The sequence below is a fragment of the Trichoplusia ni genome, chromosome 2, assembly GCF_003590095.1.
Source record: "Trichoplusia ni isolate ovarian cell line Hi5 chromosome 2, tn1, whole genome shotgun sequence".
NCBI classification, from domain to species: domain Eukaryota; kingdom Metazoa; phylum Arthropoda; class Insecta; order Lepidoptera; family Noctuidae; genus Trichoplusia; species Trichoplusia ni.
Window position 1 is genome coordinate 12,301,001 of NC_039479.1, and position 17,077 is coordinate 12,318,077.

The 17,077-nt window shown below is 35.3% G+C and overlaps 2 protein-coding genes across 5 annotated transcripts in view; one reads left to right on the top strand and one right to left on the bottom strand.

Annotated features, from left to right (window-relative positions):
• Positions 1-11,162, top strand: part of LOC113507426 (synaptotagmin-5-like) — a 66,614-nt gene extending 55,452 nt beyond the window's left edge. The window contains exons 5-9 of the mRNA XM_026890284.1: positions 6,042-6,274; positions 7,358-7,565; positions 8,029-8,255; positions 8,440-8,585; positions 8,991-11,162. Of these exons, the coding sequence (XP_026746085.1) occupies positions 6,042-6,274; positions 7,358-7,565; positions 8,029-8,255; positions 8,440-8,585; positions 8,991-9,137 (961 nt within the window). The 3' untranslated portion in view covers positions 9,138-11,162. The remainder of the gene's footprint in view (positions 1-6,041; positions 6,275-7,357; positions 7,566-8,028; positions 8,256-8,439; positions 8,586-8,990) is intronic.
• Positions 11,163-11,438: 276 nt separating this feature from the next.
• Positions 11,439-16,573, bottom strand: LOC113507433. Of its 4 annotated transcripts, XR_003401860.1 has the most exons (8): positions 16,463-16,573; positions 16,148-16,355; positions 14,123-15,636; positions 13,813-14,039; positions 13,547-13,741; positions 12,977-13,393; positions 12,020-12,214; positions 11,439-11,540 (listed from the first exon to the last, which is right to left on the bottom strand). XR_003401860.1 is itself a non-coding variant. In XM_026890305.1 (7 exons), the coding sequence occupies exons 2-7, from the start codon at positions 16,332-16,334 to the stop codon at positions 12,112-12,114; spliced, it is 2,643 nt and encodes an 880-aa protein (XP_026746106.1). In that variant the 5' UTR covers positions 16,335-16,352; positions 16,463-16,573; the 3' UTR covers positions 11,439-12,111. The 4 variants fall into 4 exon arrangements, 3 of the variants coding, with proteins under 3 accessions (XP_026746106.1, XP_026746093.1, XP_026746098.1); XM_026890305.1 differs by having other exon boundaries at positions 11,439-12,214; positions 16,148-16,352; XM_026890292.1 differs by having other exon boundaries at positions 11,439-12,214.
• Between the last annotated feature and the right edge of the window lie 504 nt (positions 16,574-17,077).

Here is a 17,077-nt window from a genome sequence, read left to right on the forward strand (position 1 = left end):
TTGCTTTAGTAGTTCTTGTCTTAAGTGCTAGCAATTCGTGTAGCGATCGATTACATTTTTTAGGTTCGTATAAAGGAAATTCACTCGTAGATGCATAATATGCTTGTGGTACATACACGTGATACTAGCACAGTTCTAGCAGCAAATTGCTGAATGAGAATTGGATAAAATGAAACACAAATAATTAACTTAACGTTAACTTGTCCAAGGATCCAAATTTTAGTGTTACAGCCTTAATCTACTCGCTACTCGGCTGACCCATAAATCAAAGTATCAACATTCATGTGAGCATTCATACAGTGACTCTTGTATGAAAAGTCAAGTATACCTGCTATCATTAACAGAACGCTATTGTGACTAGTCCTCAGTCTGCACAGCATTGATGCGAATCACTTGCACAAAGTAGAAGCAAATGTAATGTTTGATCTGTTTATTCTGTTCTAACTACGGTTTAGTGTGACTCATGAAAATGCATTTGGAAAAAGTTGTCGTTATTTAGATTAAGATAGAATATTTACGTACCATTATAGAAGGATATAAAGTCTGTCTCAAGAACAAGTAACAACAGGAACAAGAGTCTCTCTGGCAATCCCGTTTTATGAAATACAAGAGCCATAATATTTATCAACAAAGCAATATTCTCCAGAAACACTTGACCTTTTCCTGAGGGAATTTACATCACAAAAATGCAGGAATAAAGATGAGGTGAATTTTATGACGAAAAGAGGAAAGAGGATTAGCGGATTTCTTTATTAAAAAGAAGTTGAAGGAATCTTATCTACGGAAGAATATACAAAATGTGTTGATGTTTTTGTCAACAATGTTGAATGGTTGCAAAGTTTCATTAACTGAAAACATGCTTAATTGTGACATGCCCCAAATTGGTACCACGCTATAAAGATTCAATTATATGTATAGGAAACAGGCCCAAAGTAAAGGAAATTGCCATTATCATAGAACAAGGGGGAACCCTCCAGAAACATATCTACACAGAGATCTCTACAGCCATTCTATCAATTCCTACAGAGAGACTGCCTAATGTATGTAAAATGTCGTATCTCTCCCCCCAAACGCAATTCCACCCACAATGTAGATTCCTGAAAATATATGAAAGAGTCAAACTATTGTTTCTCCGATGGCGTATAAATGTATTATGGAATGGTGGAATATGGTTCAATTATTTTCAAAGAAATAAAATTTGTTGACATTATATCTACGTTTTTTCTAAAAAATATAGTGAGGGAGACTACTAAAGTCTCTATTCAGTATTCAGTAAGTACTTTCTGCACTTAGTACGTACAATGTACATACTTTGCTCTGTGTATTTGAAGTTCAATTCCATAAAGTAGGGAGCACATCTGTCGCCGGCTGCCTCTCGTGATTAACGATAAACGCCACAGATGCTCACCAATACTTTGTTTGCGTATTATGTAATTGTTTGTTAGTTAGGAACCTTTTGGTTGTCCTTTTATTATTAGCTTAAAAGTCCTTCTAAATGATGTTTTAAAACCGGTATTTTTCGACAATTTGAATGAAAATGAAAAGATAATATAACTGTCTGAACTCATAACTGAGGTAATAGAGTTTTTCCCGTTTTATTTGTATATTTTGCAAGAAACGTCCGGAAAACTCTTGCCTTCATAACAACGTATTTATTTTACGAAATATACATAGGTACGGAAAATGTCATGTTACCCCATTGTGAATCAATGCCGCGTCCCGTCTGACATAAATTGTGATAAACTCAATTTTGATAGGCACCCGCCGACTGAGCGCGCAGAGTGCGCCACTCAGCCTGCGTCGCCTACAACATTAACCCTTATCGATACACCTAGAACTATAATATACATTCTGTAAAAGTTAATTAGTAAAACTCCTAGTTCAACCTCGGAAAATATTGAACAAAAAATGTCGAGAGCGAAACGTTTTGTATGACTGGCTCTTAATTGGAAAATGGAATTTTGTATGAACGAACTAAAGCAAATAAATTCAATTAACTGTTTGGCATTTTTTTAATAACTATTTTGTAGGAATGTGTATTGTTAGCGCGGAGGTATTGTGAATAACATTTCGTTTCGTAAAATGTACTAACATTTTACTGAGTTTATTATAACGGGACATTTGCCGTATATTCGTAACATATTCAGTTTGATTTCAAAATTCCATTTGTATGCCTCGTGTATCGTGATTCGGTAACAATCAAATAAGCTGAAAAGCGAATTCACAAATTTAGTGTAACAATTACTAAACTGATCTGATTTGTGCATTAACGTTGTCTGCATAAATTAATAGTGATATGAAATATTTGTCGACATAAAACGAACCGTATTATTATACGTCGTGATTTTTTGGTCGTCTTACAAAAGCAGCCCAGTTCATGTATCCAATGACTAGAACACGTTCATGATAAAAAAAATAGGTATTTATGAGATTTGAAAAACAATTAAATGCAATTTTTATTCAATATTATGAGGTAATTCGTAGTTTTTTAGAAACACATCTCTGTTGCGAGCGCGGTCCGAGCCAATGGTGAGGGGCGCGGGCGGCGGCAATTTTATCATTTTTAAGAGTATATTTCAGATTTCTCTTGTTTAATTTTTCTTCGTACTTATTATCTTAGTTGATGAACTGGGCTGCTTTTGTAAGACGACTAAAAAATCACCGTGTATGTTAAACGTCATATTAATATCACTTCAGAGTTTTCAAACTGTTATCTTCTTTTAATATATAATTTTTTAACCGCTTTTCACTTGCACACCGTTTGCAGTATGATCCAACTGGATTGATAGAATAACATGATATTTTCATCTAATTATTGTGTGTTTTTGACAGTATTGCTATCGTCAGCTAGCTATTCTATACTCTAGAACTGTCTGTAAAATTTCTGCATTCGTCACATCATTAGAAACGTTCAAATGGAGATGAAATATCACAGTCACGTGACTTATCATAACAAGAAAAGTCATTTTATATGTTTGAGCGACATTTATTAACGTTAACCAAATGATACTTTGCAAGCGAGGCAGCTTACTATATTCTATTAGTTTATTCTTCCTTGAAGCATTTCAATGTACTAAGACCCCGTTGACAAAACTTAAGGTGCAATACTTTTTAAATAGGTACAAGTAGAATTTTCCCGAGTGACCTAAGGTTAACTAAGCACATCCGGCGCACCCAAGAAGGTCTATCCTTCTTTGTTGACTAGCCTTATTGCCGTTATCGTACTTAAAACATTAATGTCGCTGTTAGAAAAGTGAGAAGAGTTAATGCCTAGTTTAATGCGTCATCCGTCTTTTATAAAGGTAAATTACAATGTTAAAAGCGTGTCTCGATAAAAAGCCTAGCAAAAGAACAGTTTTTTAGGGTTCGGTACCGTAAGAGCAAAACAGCCCCCTATTATTGAGACACGGCTCTCTTTCCGTCAGTTACAAGGTGGTATCTCATGAACCGTGATACGTACGGGCAATTTTACTTAGTACCCAACCGATTTGTTTTTCTTTAACCTATTTGTACGGAACAATAATTTAGTATCGTAAATCCATCTCCCATATGGCCAAAAGCGGAAAATGATCTCACCCCTTTCAAAATGTATGAAAAACTACATTACATACAATACATACTATTTTTGCAAGTCTACAAAACTGCTAGAATCCCCGTTATCCGATGAGATTACCATTAAAGTTTGTACGACCACTCTGTGTGACCTAATTAAGCATCCATGTCGATCCGAGTAAAAACTTTTCACACTAATTGAAAAGGAAAAAAATACAGAACTCGCGATTAACGCATTTAGTTCTGCGAATGTTTGAGTGAAATGCATTCTGTGCTTTCATAGTGTCTCTCTGTGTTTTATGGATCGGAATATCAAAAGCTGTTTGTCAGTTTAAGTGGAGTTACGTATACCTACAAGGTTATTTGTAGCTTTGGAAAGACCTGCTTGTGATAAAAACGATTTGAAAAAACAAAATGAGTGTCTAATTTAGAAAACTATTTTTGTAAACGATTGCATGATTGTAGGTTAAAAAAATGCGTTTGTTAAATGTTTTTAATGTGTCCACGAAGAAGGTATATGACGTATACTTTTCATTGGAAACATTGTGCTCTGTTTAAATTATTTTTAAATTATTGCGGGTGTGGAAGAGAGACCGGTCGATCTACGCCGTATATTGTACTGTCTCTTTTCACAACCTTTATAATAATACTTTAAGACGTGGTGGTAAGATTCTAATTAAAAACAAAACGAAAATCGTGACCGCCAATGAAAATACAATCTAGATCTTACCTAATGATTAATTTTGTGCTGTTTCTGTCATTTCCCACTTAAGCATAGGTACTTAAAAAGAATAACTAGACGTCACCCAACCTCCTAACAAAATCTCCTCTTCTCCCAATCGTCTTAACACCAACTTGTGGCTTTAGGAAAACCTCAAGTACATAAAGCCGTTTGTACTCCTGTTTACACAGGCTGAGTACTGTTAAAATATTGATAGGGTCATGTATTTCCCCGTTAACCCGCATATACCTATGAATGACATGACCTAGTTACCTACGTTTGGGCGTACATATATCTACGTATCTATCTATGTAGATATTGTATCGCCCCTTTATGAAGCTCGATCGTAATTGAGTTGGGTGATGATCAAAGTAGCATACTGGCTGTATGACGCGAGTTTTTTTTTTTCTTTTTATTTTGTTGGGAGACTTTTGGATGTTGACGGCAATTGTAATAAGTCACCATTTTGTTGTATAATATGTGATATTATTGCCTCTTTTCTATTGCTGTTTTGGAAGATTTTTAAGCAAATATTTTGAACTGTATTACTAAAAAAGGCTGGAAATTTCGCCGTTTCTAAACATTCATAGTAATATTAAGAATATTTTTATATCCAATTCGAATAACTACTAACTTAGTGCTAACGCGCAAACAAAAACAGTAATTTTTTTACCTGCAATTTTTCCATACCTATTATTTAAAAGGATCTTATAATGCCATCATTATTTGAAAAACAAAAGATTTTAAATAAATCGTTTCATTTCACTCTTAGCATTGCAGCTAAGGGTCTTACCGATATTAAGCTCCTTAACTGCTGTGCGTGCGGAACGGAACGGTAATGAGCTCAGGATACGAGTATATTGACGTCTCCTTCAGCCCATTACCGTTTATTCAACGTACTATAAAATAAGCCGGAAAGCCCCGCCTAACTTCTGTTTCTGCCTGCTGGTCTAGTGAATAGTGGAACTGAGTGATTTACGAAGTTGTAGGTCCGATTCCCACTCAGGACCAATGTTTGTGTGATGAGCACTACCATTCGTTCTGTGCTTGGGTGTAATTTATGTACGTTTATCAGTTGTCTAGTACTCATCATACAAGCTTTGTTTAGTTTAAGACTAGCTGGCGTTGTGTGAAAATACAAACAACGAGGACTTGCAAGTCTACTATACCCGAAGACTTTATTTTCCAACGACCCTTGAACGCTAAAATATTGACGTATCCAACTGTCCTTCGATCGTGTAAAAAGGCTTTTGATATCGATATGCGTCGCAAAACAGGAAGCTAAATATTCTTCGTGCAGTATAGAAACTTTGTAAATATACAATCTTTGATATCGGACAGTTTTTGACGATGACGTAGCTTTATCTGAGTAAGATTGAGGTAGAAAACTGTCGCAAAAAATATTCGATCCTAGTGCAGATAGTAATTAGGTTTGTGATTGTCAATTAAGTACATAATAATATCCTACTTAGGTACTCACTTTAAAGGATGAGATGATAAAAAGAATTGGTCAAATACTTACGACACTTAGGATTCGGTAAATATAAGCCACTGAAAAACAAATTCTAGTGAATTTGATTTTCCGTGGCTTCGGTTAATATAATAGGGTGTCGGTTTTAAATTTTGGGTACAAAACCCTAAAAAGGGGCATAAGTTAAGAAAAGCTTTAGGAATTCCCTTTGAAATGCAAGCATTCCTTCTTTCAGAAAGCACCTAATACTGCATACAAAACAAGGTTCACTGAACCATTTACCATTACTTTTTCCAGGCGGATAGACCGCAGCAATTCTCTAGTGGAGAGCAGCAGCGGCCTCGGGCCCTTGAGTCCTGGCGCCAGTGCCACCATCAGCTCGCTGGGAGCTCTGCAGCCCGACCTCTACACCAAGAGAGAAGCACCTCTGGTAATAGAACTGGAAGGAGCTGGACCCTCGCTCGGCAGGATCCATCTGCGCTTGAAGTATGACTTCGATCGCTCTGATTTGGAAGTGCATCTTATTGAAGGTATGAACCTAGCTGAGATTGTGAAATCTCAGCTATAGACAATTTTTTTTCGAAATTCAATGAAATCCGTGGTCCATTTTAGAAACCTATTAGAGGAAGTACCCAAACATCATTCCAAAAACGTTTTTTAAGTTTACTTTAAGATTTCCAATTATTCTCTGCATGTAGGCATCCCAACTAGTGCAGAACCCTTTGTTAAAAGTATTTATGTAGCTAGATAGTTAGATAACTTGCTCAAGTCTTCACGACAAAGCCTATAATATTATTTACCGAGAAGACTTGGGATGAACTTCTATTGTCCGAAACATAGCTAGCTAACAAGTTGTTTCGTTGAATATTTGAAAGTTTGAAACTCAGCTCGTTGTCGGGAGGAATACAACCACATGTAGTACAGTTACGAACTCCCATATTATATTCATGGCTCATGCTGTGGTTCCATTGTATTGGACAGCTATAACTTTTGGAGAGCGTGGTTCGTTGGACGGGAGACTAATAAAAATGGTTAGTAAATAGAGCTTTTTAGTCTTATTTGGAGTGGGCTATCTATTTATTTGTAACCCGTAAAGGGTAAGTAGGTAATAAATGTTGTTTTCAGAAGTTAGACACGGTGCTAACTTGTCTAGTCCAAAATTAAATACCAACAAAAGTTATTTTTAGCTATCTATCTATGATTGGTGAGTCGTTTCCATTCTATTAATAGCCATTGATCGATAAATTTTTGTGTGTCGTCACATAGTAGGTAGCCATACCTACGCTACCGTTCTGCTTTGATCAAACTTTCTGAAAAACAGAACATTAGCAATGGCAAACATATACTTACAAATACCCTAACCAACTGCAAAATCGTATCTAGGATCTTGAAGTGTAATTAAATTTTATGCTTATCATATAGGTACCTAAGTACCATCGTAATATGTGGTAGGTAGCCTTTGTTAGCTTGTGACAAAGGACTTCAGTTGAGACCAAAACTATTCGAGCAATCGCGATAAATTTATCTGTTAATCGTTGGTGACAATGCAATGAATTACCATATACTTAGAATGTTCTGAAAACATATTAAACTGAATTAATCCCAAATTCCAGCTCACGACCTAGCTGGTTACGAAGCAGGCGGCTTCAATGACCCATACGTTCGTGTCACGTTACTGCCTGAAGTGGACACTCGAGTGCGTCAGACGCCAGTGCACCGGAACGAGGCGAATCCGTTCTTCGACCAACACTTCAAGTTCCCCGTGTCGCATGATGAGCTGTCTGATAAGACGCTGTTGCTACAAGTGTTTGATTATGACAGGTAATTAAACAGGACAGCAAATAAACATTGAAACTTCGATTCGATTTAAAATATATATTACTCTCAGACCCGAATTTTCAATCGCCAGATAACTTTTATCTGAGGAATAAATATGGCCGTTTGACATATTTTCTATACAAAAGCTGTCAAAACGTCAAACTTATTCGTCAAATAAAAGTTATCAGACGATTGAAAAATCGGCCCTTAATCTATAAACGTGAAAATTACTGTTAGATACTTCTTGATACTCGGAAGAATTCAGTCCGTTCGTTACATCGTCCCACTTAGTTACATCGTAAGCTAAGAAATAGAATAATTAGTTTTATCTCAAGCAGGCCGTTTTCCAGGCACTTTTAAAACTTCACAGTAATGAGGAAAAACGGGCAAGATTTCCATAAACATATAAAAAACTACGCCTGCATATTCTGACCCTTTAAGTAAACCATCCCCATTTAATTTCCAGGTTCTCTCGCAACGAAGTTATGGGCTCTGCTAAAGTCCCTCTCTCCCGCGTGGAAGTAGCCGGGGGAGCAGAAGTGTGGGCTGAGCTGTCGCGAGAGCGGCGACCACCAGAGGAGCTGCAGGAACTGTTGCTGTCTCTATCTTACCTACCGTCAGCTGAACGACTCACCGTCGTTGTACTGAAGGCAAGGAATCTGCTGCCGCCGCAAGAGGGGAAAGATGCTTTAGGTAGATATATGATAATTAAATCAATACCTTACCTTACATTAGCATCGCTATAGCAACGCAGAAAAATTGAGCTTTCGTAACTGGTCTCGCAAAAAAAGACAATTTTTTTTAACCAGATCCCTCAAGGTGCTTAAAATGTCTCGGTTTTGTTACTAATAGGTATTTTCCGACTTAAAACTTACAGATGTATATGTCAAAGTATACCTGCTGGTGAATGGCAAGCGCGTGAAAAAGAAGAAGACAAATAGGAAAGAAATCAACAGCCCCGTGTGGAACGAGGCTCTATCCTTCAGCTTGCCCTCTGCTAATCTACAAGAGGCTTCCATTGAGGTAAAGTTACTAAGTCCATAAATATTAATTGCGAGGGAGATACACAAGTACGTTTTAATCGCTAAAAGTGTAAAAGTGGTTAGGCCGGATGAAAGAGTCGGTAAAAAAACTCCATGAACACTGTCTGATTTTCAAGGCTACTTAATAGGAAGAATCAAATACTAAAACGTAGTAAGGTACTATTGGAACAGGACAGGACAATATAAGTTAGTTTTTGTTATATAGAACATTCGAAATTCTCAGTTAACAAAGAATAAAGTTAAGAACCCACTTCTTTGGTAAGATTTACCCTGAATATTGCACATTTGCAAATGACTTCGCAGACAAATATTTGTTCCATTAAAATCCAAAATAGATAAGGGCATCCTTGCTTTTTCCGTTCTTAAAAATCTCAATTGTTATCAGGTATGCGTGGTGAGCGGCGGCAGCAGCGGGCTGGTGGTGGGCTGGTGTTGTGTGGGCGGCGCGGAGCCGGCCGCCGAGGGCCGCCACTGGGCGCAGATGGCGCACGAGACACGCAAAGCCGTCGCCATGTGGCACACCCTCAGATAGACTGCCCATAGCTCGTGGTTACACCTCGTCTAGTTCATCCAAGACCGATTTATGCATGTATATGCACTTATGCAACTCTTGTTAAGTCTGTCCTTCTGTAGATATGACTGTTGTATAGTTAGCATTGGCGTCATAGAGATTAAATGGGTGTGGTATGGAAGACTAAACAAAATAACTAAGAAAGAACGCTTTTAAACCTCAAATAGTAAGAAACGGTTGGATGTTAAAAGTATGGAGGCATTTAACTCAAAATATTGATTTGGTCTAAGGGTAGACAACTAAGCACGGGTACACGTTTCTAGATAGGTAGGTAGGTAGAAAATATAGAATCCAACATTTTTGCAATGCAGAATATTTGTTTTCACAACATCCCACATTCTAACACACGAAGCTTAGAAGTTAGACGCATACGGAGTATTTTTTAACCACTAATATATATCAATGTGTATTGTTAGCTATGTAGTTCAATGTGTCGAGTAGGTACTTAAACATTAATCCCTATGACGTCACTGAATCACCATTATACCTGTTACTTGTCTACAAACTATAGTAGTCATTTCAATATAACAATAATCTACATTATAATAATTATCCTATACTAGTATACTTATAGGTACTTCGTATCTGGTCGCTTCAGTATACAGCCAAAGATTGGCATATTTTAATAACTGTGTAGATGCAATACGTGTAACATGTTCAATATTTAATAGCTTCATGAATTCGTCTAATCGTCGTGTCACGGTTCCCTATCTTGAATCTTACAATAGTTGTACTTGAATGTCATTAGTCATTGATATAACATGTTATTGATATCGAAATATTATCGTAACTATGTAAGTGTTTGCGGTTTTATGTGAGTACTTAGTTCTTATCAATAATGTCAAGTTTAAATGCATTTTTTCTATTCAGTGCTATTAGTGAGCGTGGCTAGACGGCAAAATAATTGTTTTGAGGTTTACTTTCGATTATGCACTTAATGTGGGTAGGCAACGTTTATTTAATCGAATGCCTCTAGTTGTACCTTGCCATAAATAGACAGAAATTAACGAAATGTCTCGAGCCTAATTTTTGGAAATAGATAGTGAAAACCTGTAGCAACAGTATACCTATCTACTATAGCAAGAGTTACCGTCAGTCCGGATTACCCCGGCTTTTCCATAGTTCAGAGGGGATCCCAGGAACTTCCGGAGGGGGAATATATTTGTCATACAGGTTTAAAAAGTTAAGAATCGTCTTAAAATTAAGACAGCATGTTTTAAAAGCAACAACTGTTGACGTGACCAGGGTCCTGGGCTCCGAGAATCCGGGGTTTCCACGTCTGGTACTGGTTGCCAGTTTGCCAGTTAGAGATGGCAACCCTTATTATAGCTGTCTATATTGAGGGCAAGGTTTACTTAGTATCTACATAGAACTGTAAACACTGAATAATAAATGTTATTTATGAAAGTTATAAACTATCGCTACACAGCACTGATTATAGAGGTACCTAATGTAGATAATCCGCTAGATTTATCGCTCACCGATAAACTAGTGAGATGTCATGTGAGCGTGTTCCAATGTCCCCACGTTTAGGGTATATAAATAAGTTTAATGTCCCCTTATGAAGACTTGACTTGTATTACACTCCCTGCCTTCTGTACTGTCCAATCTCAACTGTGGGCTCTAACTTCATATATATGTATAAATATTATAACAAATGTAGTAGAAACATATTTATCTTGTTAAAACTTTACATAACTCCTTACTGTTCTCGAGGAAAAAAATATTGAGCTTTTGGAACACCCAAAGAAAAATCTTATGAATATATAGAGGTTTATATAAGGCGTTAATTTTGGAAAAGTTTTTTTTTGTATATTTATCCAGATGATGTGGTGTATTCTCATGTTCTGTACTATCACGTGTGCCCACAGTTATCCTGTCACATAACTAGTTATTAATACTTAGTAGTCATTCAATAGAATGAACTCACGTCAGTTCGAGGGTTTTATAAATTATATCGAATTTTATTCCAAAAATATACGTACATATTTTTATCTAAGTGTACCTATCTGTGTGAAGAGGTATTTTAATTTTTATTTTCTTTACAATGTCTGAATAAAATGTCTATTTGTAAGATTAAAAATGTTGTTTCATTTTCAATAAAAGTCCAAAATACAATATTTTAAAGTATCATTTATTAAAATAACTTTTTACATGTGTACAATATTTTAAAGTTCAATAATAAAAAATAATATAAAGTTTGATATATTTTACGTAACACAAAACACGTTACCAGATACGTCTTCGCTGTCCCGTAGTGTCGTACGAATACCAGAGTCCAGAGCACTACAAATGCACTATTAGAAAGTTACTCGAAACTTACCACCAAAGCCGATGCGACGGAGATACACGACCAAGCGCCAACTAAAATTGTATAACACCATGTTATTGCGAGCCAGACTCCAAAATAACGTACTCAAACAATGCCTTCACCTCAAACACTGCTGGGTAGACATGCCAAGAGAACCGTAGAAAACCAATTATATATTATAAGTAAATTTTAAGAGCTGTAACCCTATACTTATTGGTAAATGCCAATCAAGTGACACAATTTAAAATCACAGAAGTGCTTATATTTATATTTAAAACTATTTTAAAATGAGATCAAACATTTTGCTATTGTCATACGGGCAGCATTTGATACATTTATGTGGAACAAAACATGGATTTAAATGACGGCAGTAACCGCATCAGTAAATTTATAGAATGTCATGCAAAAATACAATAAACGCACTACAAGATGGAATTGGGAATATCAAAGTTAATATAAAATCCAGATCTTAGCACAAATTCTAAATCACAGGTTACAAAATGTAGGTTTGCTAAAAAGATGTATACTTTACACATCGCTGTGGAATCCTGTGCTGTCGGGGCAGGGGAAAGGATGGGATCAGTCCAGTGTGTTTGTGTGGGTGGGTATGTGCGTGTGTGTGAGTTATTTTGTACGGGACTTCGTATGTAGGTATTTGCAGTCGGCATCCTTGCACTCGCCTCCGACTTCGAAGGGGCAAAGGATCGCGTTCGGGTCACCCTCCCAACTGAAAGTATGAAGTTATTAGACGATCAACTGATATGATGATGGTAGGCCTGTTGAAATTACATATATTCACTGTTACAGTTATTCACGGTACACTTGAAAGCTAGACTACCTTCCTAAAACTTAAAAACAGAATAATTGCTATACTCAAGATTTTTTTGCCATAAACATATTGTAAAAACAAACTAGCTCGGTAAACTGCAAGTCTGAATAATTTAAAGTAATAATTAGTAAATAATTTAATGTGGTAGAATTTTCTGATGATCATTTTTAATCGATACAGAAATTATCTAGATATTTTTTTTTGTTTCGTGCTATTTTGTACCTATGAACTATAACTATGAAAGAATTTGTAGCTTTTTTTTTTAGGAGATAATGCACGTTGATATAATTATTGTGTAAACGATTGCGCTAAATGTGATGTTTTTTTTTGGTTGAAAATTGGCATCATCCATCATACTTCTAATTAAGGTTTTAAAGTCGGACGAAGACGCAGTTAGCTAACTGATTTCTAACTGATGAGCAAAGAGCATTATTATAAACGAAAAAGATAATCTACGTGTTGATTGTTGAAGTTGATTTGAAATATCAACATTTAAGACCGAATTATGATACATTCCGTAGAGATATAACATAAAATAGTTATTTGCTGAAATACAAGTACCTACTTGGCCAACAAAGTAACAACTAACATTATATCAAATGAACAATCCCAGTAGTACTTTAGACGAGTATTAATATTTGGCCTTTTCTTGCGACTTACGTTGTGCTCCCAAAAGCGTCTAGAGGTGATCTGTAATCATCCACATCTCTCATCCTGTTTCCCAACACTTCCAACTCTTTCTTCCCTCCACCCTTTTCCACAACCGGATGAGTTGATAGACCTCTATTTTCAGGCAAATCATCTTTATTACCAGCCTTCAAATTTATTTTACTTTTATCGTTAGCATCCGTTTTATCTGGCATTTTGACAACTTTTATATTACTAGTGACGTCAATCTGCACTGATAATCTCGGAGTGATCAGCATTGGGTCTCTTACAACTCTGGCAGTCTTTTGTACTGTTGGATTTTTAGATTCATCCTTTTTGCTTGGATTGTTCTCTTTTTGCAATTTCGGAATTATGTGACTTATAGGCGGCATAACGCCGTTTATTTTGGAATGTGTCGAAGTTATTGAGCTGAAAAATAAAATTTTAGAGGAAGAAACAAACAATTGTGTTACGTAAAGCATAATAATAGTAGGCCCAAGACTACGCAATCAAAAAAGGAAGAGAGTTATATTTCAATCAGAGAAATGGAAATGAATAGATTTAAAAAAAGTTTAAGTATACCTTTTCAGAAGCATTTGGTGGTGCAATCTTATTTTCGTAAGAGTGTTTTGAACAGATCTTGTTTGCTTTCTATTCAATGCAATTGCAGTCTTAATATTGCGCAGTTCTGTGGCAACAATTTTATACTTCTGGGACAACTTATTTCCTTCCTCCTTTAATTTGAGCATCTTAGCTGATTCTTCAGCAATATTTTTTCTGTAAAATAAGTACCCAATCGAAGAGCTTGAAACAAAATAAAATAAAAAAGCTTAAAATAAAAAGTGTACCTTGATGTTTTTATTTTTTCTTCTAAACTATTTAAAGCCGATAGTTTCGTGGAGTCTATGGTTGCATTTCTTTGCTTTAATGTATCTTTTAAGGGTGTAGTCATTTTCGTTTGTAAATTCAAATTCATACTTGACTGTCTTGCCTGCTTTATTTTTTCCAATTCCGCCATTCTTTTAACTAAGATTTTGTATTCAATCTGCTCTGATTTTGGCAAATGTTTAACAGCCTAAAAGCAATATCAACGTTGTAATGTCTGAAAGAAAGGACAACATCGAAAAACGAACAAATAAAAAGATAATATCTCCAGACCTTTGCAACAAACTTTTCATTTTTCTTTGGTGTATCTGACTCCTGGACTACATCAGGTAGTTTCTTCTTTTCAACTTCCATCCTTGTACTTTTCAAAAACATATCTAATTTTTGTTGGAAGTCTATCTGTTCTGATAGTTTTAGATGCATTTTAGTTAGATTCTTAGTTGCCTCATGTTCCCCTTCAGAATCTGACTCACCAAGGTTTATAATAAATCTCTTTTCTTCAGGTACAGGATTAGCACTTACAACAGGTTTTGTTATAGGGGGTAAAGGTATACTTGATATGGCTTCAGGTTCTTTTGTACTCTCTAGCTCTATAGCACTCACTATACTGGGATTGACCAAATTGGGCAAATTTTTACTCAGAGAAGTTAGAAGTTTAGCCCTTAACAAATCCTCATCATCTTCTAACTCATCTTGCTCTGGAATATTAGCAGTCTTAACATCTTTTTCAGTACCATTTTCATTCGCTGTATTTGCATCTGTTTCAATAATTTTGGCACAATTTTCAGGATTCTCTTTTGCCCTATCATCGGCATCTGAACCAATATCCATATCTACAGATTCTATATCAGTATTATTGTCGGTAATAAGATCATCTGGAAAATTAGTAGATTGTGATAACTTTTTCTTTAACTTCTGCTTTTGTTTCATTTCTATAGCTTTCTTTAGTAATGCTGATTTAAGACAAATCAGTCTTAACTCTGCCGTGTCACTGTCTTCATCTTCAGACATTACTTTATTGTCTTGAGGAGATGGGTTAGTTAAGGCTACTTTCTCTTTAGCAGATTTTGTTTTCAGAGCATGTTGCCTAAGTAATTCAAGATCTTCGTCTGAGTTTTGGTCTGATATATTTATTTCAGAAATTTTCTTGTTTCCTCCTTCTATGACATTACCACTGTTTACCGAATCAACAGTATCTTGCCCTACTTCAGTAGTATTAGTTTTACTGTCTTCATCTGTACATAAGTCTATAAATTCAAATGAATTTGTTTTATCTTTGGATTTGGTTTGTGGTGGTTCAGATTTTGATTTTAAAATGGCATGTTTGTCTACTGGCTGTCTGTCTATCTGTGGAGGAGACATGGGAGAATCTTCCGTATGCACAATTTTAATCTCTGTTAAGGCTTTTGGTTCTGGGTTAATACCACAAAGCATTTTTTGAAGTCTTTCACTCAATGAGGTTTTATCATTTTTATTTTTGTTTACAACTACAGCATCAGCCAATTTTCTTCTTCTATTTCTGTATTCATCTTCAGATTCATCACTAGTTTCACTTACAACCTTCACTTCTAATTTCCTTTTAGGATAATTAGTTTTATTTTTGTGGTCTTTGGTTTTTCTATAACTTATAATGGGTTCATCTTTTTTTCTTCTTTGTCTATGATGTACTTTAAGTCTTTTTTGTACTTTGATCGTTTTTTGGGGTACTTGCGGATAATAGTCATCCAAATCGGTTGCAGAAATTTCCGAAAGATCACCTAATGTGTCCACTTTTTTACGTTTTGTACCTAAAATTTTATAAAATGCACTCTATGTGCCTACAAACGATTATCATTCTCTTAAACTAAGGATGCAATGTCTTACCATGTCCTGTGGAGGATATTTATTTGAGTATAAAATGACAAAATGTATATATCTTAAGCTTTTGTTGATCAAAACACAGATTTAATTTCATTTTATTGAACATGAATCAACTTTGACTAATAAAGCTCATTACTTTTAATTTGAATTTTATTCATTCATAATTATTTAAGTAAATTTTTTTACCGAAGTTGCAACAAATAAAAAGTGCTCATCGAGAACTATAATGTTTACTTGTAAATTTTTTACAAGCCACATCTTATGTTGAGATTCATCAATAGTAGAGGTCATAAAATATTATCCTGGTGTATATTATGGGACAACAGATTTAACATAAAATTAGGTCAAAGGTTGAGCTCCCAAGGTCATTTTTGTATAGGTTATAACCTGACATTTATGTGATAACTTAGATTAAGAACTATGTTTTGAACATCTTACCCGGTCCCATAGTCGACCGCTTAGCTTTCTTACGCTCAAGGACATTGTTATAAGTTTCAAGCACTTGTAGTCTCTGACGCAATAGGAACTCTTCTTCCGATGATATATCGGACAAATCGTCCACGATTTCTCCTTCTTCCATCTCCGAATCCGCGTTTGGCGGCGGTATATTCTCAACACAAGCCATATTTATTTGACTGACAGTCTTCTGGAGTAATAGAAAGTTCTTACAACTTCTTACTTTGAACTCTAATTAAACAAACAGCATTTACTAAGTGCTTTATATAAATAAAAGATTTGATTTCACATACGTACCGTTTTTAATTCTTCATTATTATGGCACTTTCTTTCGGATACAAAATTATAAAATATTTTTCAGACTTTTTGTTCGTTCTCCAAATCTGTGCCCGTTCGTCAGGAGCAATTTCAGATATAGTGACGGACAAAGTTTATCGATAAAATTAGTAGCTGCTGTGTGTGACGTACCATGAAATAATTATTTAATTAATCGCTTAACGAAAAACAAAATCGATCGAGGTTGGTGTATCTATTATCTATTCATTTTATTCTTTATGAAATATTTCAAAATGATTTTTCAATATTTTTAATAGGCTCTACGATTTTGTGACCTACGCAGCTAGGTAAAAAACAGTTTCAATAAATCGGGGTTGGATAATATTGTTTAAAATTACACCTTTGGCTTTTGGAAGATCAAATTTAAAGAGGACTGTTATTAATATAATTATAAAACATAAATGTAAAATAAAAAAGTTGACCAACTAAATTATTGATTTCGAAGTAATAAAATACTATCGATAGTTTCGTGTGACGCCGCCATCCCTTTGAAATGTCTATGTCGTCTATGGCGGTTGTCTACCAACTCTACTAAAAACTTGAAACATGGTATTTTAAGAAATATTGATCGCATTT